The sequence below is a fragment of the Chinchilla lanigera genome, unplaced genomic scaffold, assembly GCF_000276665.1.
Source record: "Chinchilla lanigera isolate Chin_1 unplaced genomic scaffold, ChiLan1.0 scaffold00136, whole genome shotgun sequence".
Classification (NCBI taxonomy): Eukaryota; Metazoa; Chordata; class Mammalia; order Rodentia; family Chinchillidae; genus Chinchilla; species Chinchilla lanigera.
In genome coordinates, this window is record NW_004955537.1 from 26,775 (window position 1) to 32,199 (window position 5,425).

Below are 5,425 nucleotides of genomic sequence, written 5' to 3' on the forward strand. Positions count from 1 at the left end.
ATGACGCCACTGGTATTCGCTGCTGCGCCAGCTCCAGTGCGCCTGTGCAGCGCCAGCTCCCTCGCGGGCGGGAGCGGCCGGGTCACTGCTGTATTGACGGATTTAGGCTCTGGGTGGCGCTAGGGTCTCACAAATCTCTTACTGAGACCCAAACTTGAATGGATAGGAAAAAATTAGGCATAGATACACAAATTCAAAAGCTGGGTGTTATGACAATCCCAGCCATTGTGGGGGCTGAAGCAGAAGGAGAGTAAGCTTGAGGATAGGCTGGACTATATAATGAGACCCTCTCTCTAAAAACAGAAACAAAGCCAGAACATCAGCAAACTTGAACAAAAACATACAACTGTGGAGGCAGCGTGTGGGGTGTGGGGCAGCTCAGTGGTTCAGCGCTTACCTAGCATTGGTAAAGCCTTGCCTTTGATCTTCAGTGCTAAAAATCAACAACAAAAAATCTAGCAAAAAGCAGTGTGATTTCCCACCGTGAGACTGCAAATCTGTCTCCATACTCAGTGCTTTGTCAGACTAACTTGACTGCTTCTGAGGAGGCCCTGCAGCATGAATTCACAATCCATCAAAAAAAATGAAGTGCATGAAAATCTCCCCTCTCCATGTATACCTGTATGGTGTAAATGCAGTTTAATAAGACTGGACATTTGGCACAGAGAATGCCTCCTCTTAATCAGTTGGTAAAGCTTGGTATTTACTTGAATTCATGTTTGTTTCAAGCTGCAATTTATAGAAAGAGTAATTAATTTAAATTCGTTTGAAGAGCTAACTGCACTTTTGTTTCTGATACATTGTATTTAATAGGTTTTTTGTTGTTGTTGTTTTTCTAAATGCCTGGTATTCTCTTACCAGCCAAGTTACCCTGTGTGAGCTATCTGCTGCCTTTCTGCATCCGCCCACAAAGAGGAAACACAAACATGTTTTCCTTGCTGCCCACGCAGTTGTGAGACATCTGGATTTGAATTTTAGGATCGAGAGAAGGACAAAGAGAAGATACCACAAGCTTTCAGATGAAAAAAATTAGGCCAAATGAATGAATTACAGGAGACAGATAATAGTTTCAGAATTTCACTGGCAACACCAAAAATTACAAGAGACATGATGAAAGCCACCAAAATTCAGTCCTTTATCTGAAGAAATGATTTTTGATTTAAGATCCATGCTCAGCCAAATTGTCAGTCCAAAGTGAACATGGAACCAAAGGCATTTTCCTCCACCCAAAGGGTTGTGATTTCCTCTGGTGCATGCATCATGTCTCAGGAAACACTGGAGACTATGTTCTACCCAAACCAAAAAGTGAACTAGAGAGAAAAACCAGCAGGAGCAGGTCCAGAATACAAGAAGGGCAAGAAAACCCAAGGACAATTCCTAGTCCCCAGTCATAGAGGACAAACACGTGAACTTTTAAAGATTCAAGAATTATCAGTGAGGGAAGTGCAGGACAACATATCTGTGAACACCCACAAATGTTATTGGGTCACGTGCTTCATCAGTGGTCATCGAGGTCGTCAAAGATACTAATGAATGGCTGAGACCAAACAATTAGGTAATAAGTTATGACTACCCATGTGACAGGAATCTCTATGCCAAGGTCTTCTATTTTGTTTATACATTATCTTGATGGACTTTATATGGCACTAAAATGCAAATCTGGATTATCATATTTTTTTAGAAGCACAGTCCCAGGAGAAGGAGTAGCAAGAAGGATAAAGGACCAAGGAGGACAAGGCAAGGTTACTCAGGCATAACCCTGACTTGTCCAGAGCACAGACTTTCCAGCATGTGTACATAGATGGATGTTAAAGCACCAGGTCTTCAGAAACAGGAAACATAGTATGAGGATCTACCTGCTAATTGAAGCCTTTCTTGGCTATGACATCTGCAGTGACAGCTTCTTCCACCTCAATTCTGCCTCAACATTACCCACCTCATTCTCTTTTTTTTTTTTTTTTTTTTTTTTTAGATAGGGTCTCGCTATGCAGTTCAGGCTAGCCTTGAGCTCACTTTGTAGCCCAGGCTGGTCTCGAACTTGCAACGATCCTCCTTCCTCAGCCTCCCGAGTGCTGGGATTACAGGCATGCGCCACCACGCCCGGCTTACCCACCTCATTCTCTTCATGGGCTCCAATTCCTGTCCACATTCTTCAGCACCTGCTATGGCTTCTATCTCATCCAGAGTAATCTTCCTCAATCTAGCCACAAGACCTGTGAGATCTGGCTGGACCCCTTGTCACCTCAGTCTTCCCATGGATCCCACCATGAGTGCATTGCTTAGGGCTCTACTTCCTCCCCTCTTTTGCCTCTGGCCACACATTGACCTGCCACTCTTCTCAAAACAAATAGAGAAGGGCTACCAATTACACATGGGGTCACTGAGGCTGCACAGTATATTTTTGCAGAATGAGTGTTATCCCAAAGCAGGGAGAGAACAAGGTTCTCCAAGTGCCTCGAACACAGGCTATGGCCACAGCTACATTACCACAAGGGGGCAGAGCCTCCTCAGTCTTTCCCACTATACACTGTAATTCCAAGTCATGACCTCCTCACTATCTACTGGGTAGATTCCCATTCACTTATTCATTCACTATATATTTACTTCCTATTTGGGGCTGACCCCTGGCCAGGTGATGACTAATCCTTGGGCTTCAGCTCATCAGAGGTCACCTCATTGGTGGGTTTCCCATACCTTCTACCTGCAAAGAGAACAAAATTAAATTACGTAAAAACCTTTACTTGCTGGGTATGGTAGTGCACCCCATACGCAGGTAGGGAGAATTAAAGGCCAGCTTAGGCTACATAGTGGGACTGTCTCAAAAAAAAAAAAAAAGAAAAGAAAAAAGAGAAGAAAACAAAAAAAGAAGCCCTCAATTTTTTAAATCATTATAGTACCAAAACTTCATACCCTAATAGCAGAGAAAACACATTTTCAAGTACATAGAGCAGAACATTTATAAAGAACAACCACATGTTAATGTACCAAAAAAACTGTAATAAATTCCATGAGGTCAAGTTCATACAAGTATGCTGTTACCACTGTGCAATAAGAGTATAAATTAATTTGAAAGATGAAGTATCCCATCAAGCTGGAAAGGCTACTCATGTTTAAATAACTGCTGTGTCAAAATATTAACTAAAAATATGAAATATGTTTAAAGGTGGTAGCACTTTACACCACAGTCCCTAATATAACAAAGCAGTCTCACAAGAAAATTTGCATGAAATATCATAGTACAGTAAATTCAAACTCTAAATAGAAAAAAATCAATGAAGTAAAAAAGACAGAAGCAAGAGCATAATAAAGAAAGTAAATAACCTTTTGGAGAACAGAGAAAGTAAAGCTGATCAACCAATTTCTGGATTTTGAAAATGTAGAAAACAGGTACACGTATATCTAATCAGATGGAGATGAAAAGGAAACACACACCAAACAATAGGAAGTTATAGAACAAAAATTATTGAAATAGATAATCTTTAAAATGATGTTACTTTGGAAAAATTCATTCAAATAAATTTGAAATCCTAGTGATTCTGGGAGACAAAAACCAAACAGAGATATATTTCAGGAATGGAAAAATGATTCACATAAGGAAATCTATTTAAATTATCAATCTGCAAAATCAAAACACAGAAATCAGTATCATTCCTATACACAAAAAATGAATTCACCAAGACAGAATTTTTTTGTTGTTGTTGTTTTGTTTTTTCTAGTACAGGGAATCGAACTCACAACCTTGTGCTTGCCAGGCAGGCACTGTATCACTGAGCTAAATCCCCAGCCCCAAGACATAAATTTTTTAAAAAGCACTTACAATATGTTCAAGAAAAATTTAATACATATTTAATGTATGAAAGGACTTAAAAGGCTTCTATAATCAAAACTGCAGTACTCTGTAAAAGGATCAAAGACAGCATCATAAAAAGGAAAGATATCTCCCGTTCCTGGATAGGCAGAATGAATACTGTTGAAATGGAAATATTACCAAAACTGGTATGTAGACAGTACAGTTACAATCACACAGCATTCCTCACAGAACTAGTAAAACTATCTTACAAATCAAATGGAAACAGAAGAGACCCAGAATAACAAAAACATTCCTGGGCAGCAACGCCAAAGCAGGAGGCATCGCAATCCAAGATTTCAAGTTAAATTACAAAGTTACAGAGATTAAAAACAGCATGGGACTGGCAAAAAAAAAAAAAACCAGACATGACAAATCAGTGTGACAGAACACAAGATGTAGAAGCAACGACAGGCACACTCAGCCATCACATTTTTCACAGAAAAAGTAAAAAACAAATGAGCAATTAACTCAGTGGAGGAACAGTGAATAAATTCCATGCAATTGTGGCTTCCCCCATATGACTAACTAACTAACTAACTACGTAAGTAAGCAAAGTAACATGGAGAGAGGAGAGAAAACTAAAAGATGGTCTTCTAGAGATGGAAAATTGGATGAGAGGAAGGGGAAAAGAATGGAGGGTTAATTGGATTTATGATGATCAAGATGTGTTATAACCCCCTGGCAATGGGCAAAGAGGCACCTCATTGGTGGTGTTGTTCTTATATCAGTCAGGGGCAGAGCAGATGTCCTTTGTTCATCCTAGCTTGATGCCTGGGTTGGTGGCCAAAGCTGTTTCATGCCTAGGACACAAAATCCTAACCTTGCCCTCTGTTTTCTTGAGTCTTGAAGGGGAAACTGGATTTAAGATTAGTGGCAGATACAGTGATTATCCTGATGTGAACCTCAGCCACAAATAATATACAAAAGCTGGTCATGGCGTTAGGAGATTACATGGGTGCCTCGTGTCATGCCTGTATTGGGGGCACCAACGTGCGTGCTGAGGTACAGAAGCTGCAGATGGAAGCTCCCCATATCATCGTGGGAACCCCTGGCCGCGTATTTGATATGCTTAACCGGAGATACCTGTCTCCCAAATACATCAAGATGTTTGTGTTAGACGAAGCTGATGAAATGTTGAGCCGTGGATTCAAGGACCAGATTTACGACATATTCCAGAAGCTCAACAGCAACACCCAGGTGGTTTTGTTGCCAGCTACAATCCCTTCTGATGTGCTAGAGGTGACCAAGAAGTTCATGCGGGACCCCATTAGGATTCTCGTCAAGAAGGAGGAGTTGACCCTGGAGGGTATCCGCCAGTTCTACATCAATGTGGAACGAGAGGTGGAGTGTGGTGTGGGAGGTGAGCCTGGTGGTGAGGCATTGGGTATTGCCCCTGGCTGATTCATTTATTTTGATTTATTTTTTTCCTATCTCCAGGAATGGAAGCTGGACACGTTGTGTGACTTGTATGAGACCCTGACCATCACCCAGGCAGTCATCTTCATTAACACCCGAAGGAAGGTTGATTGGCTCACTGAGAAGATGCACGCCCGAGACTTTACTGTCTCTGCCATG

The 5,425-nt window shown here is 41.2% G+C and overlaps 1 protein-coding gene across 1 annotated transcript; it reads left to right on the top strand.

Moving 5' to 3' along the window:
* Positions 1 to 4,750: 4,750 nt before the first annotated feature.
* Positions 4,751 to 5,425, top strand: LOC102014488 (eukaryotic initiation factor 4A-I-like; the record flags this gene model as incomplete). Its single annotated transcript, XM_013507746.1, has 2 exons — positions 4,751 to 5,191; positions 5,288 to 5,425. Coding segments are annotated over 2 exons (579 nt in total), but the record flags the coding sequence as incomplete, so codon positions are not given.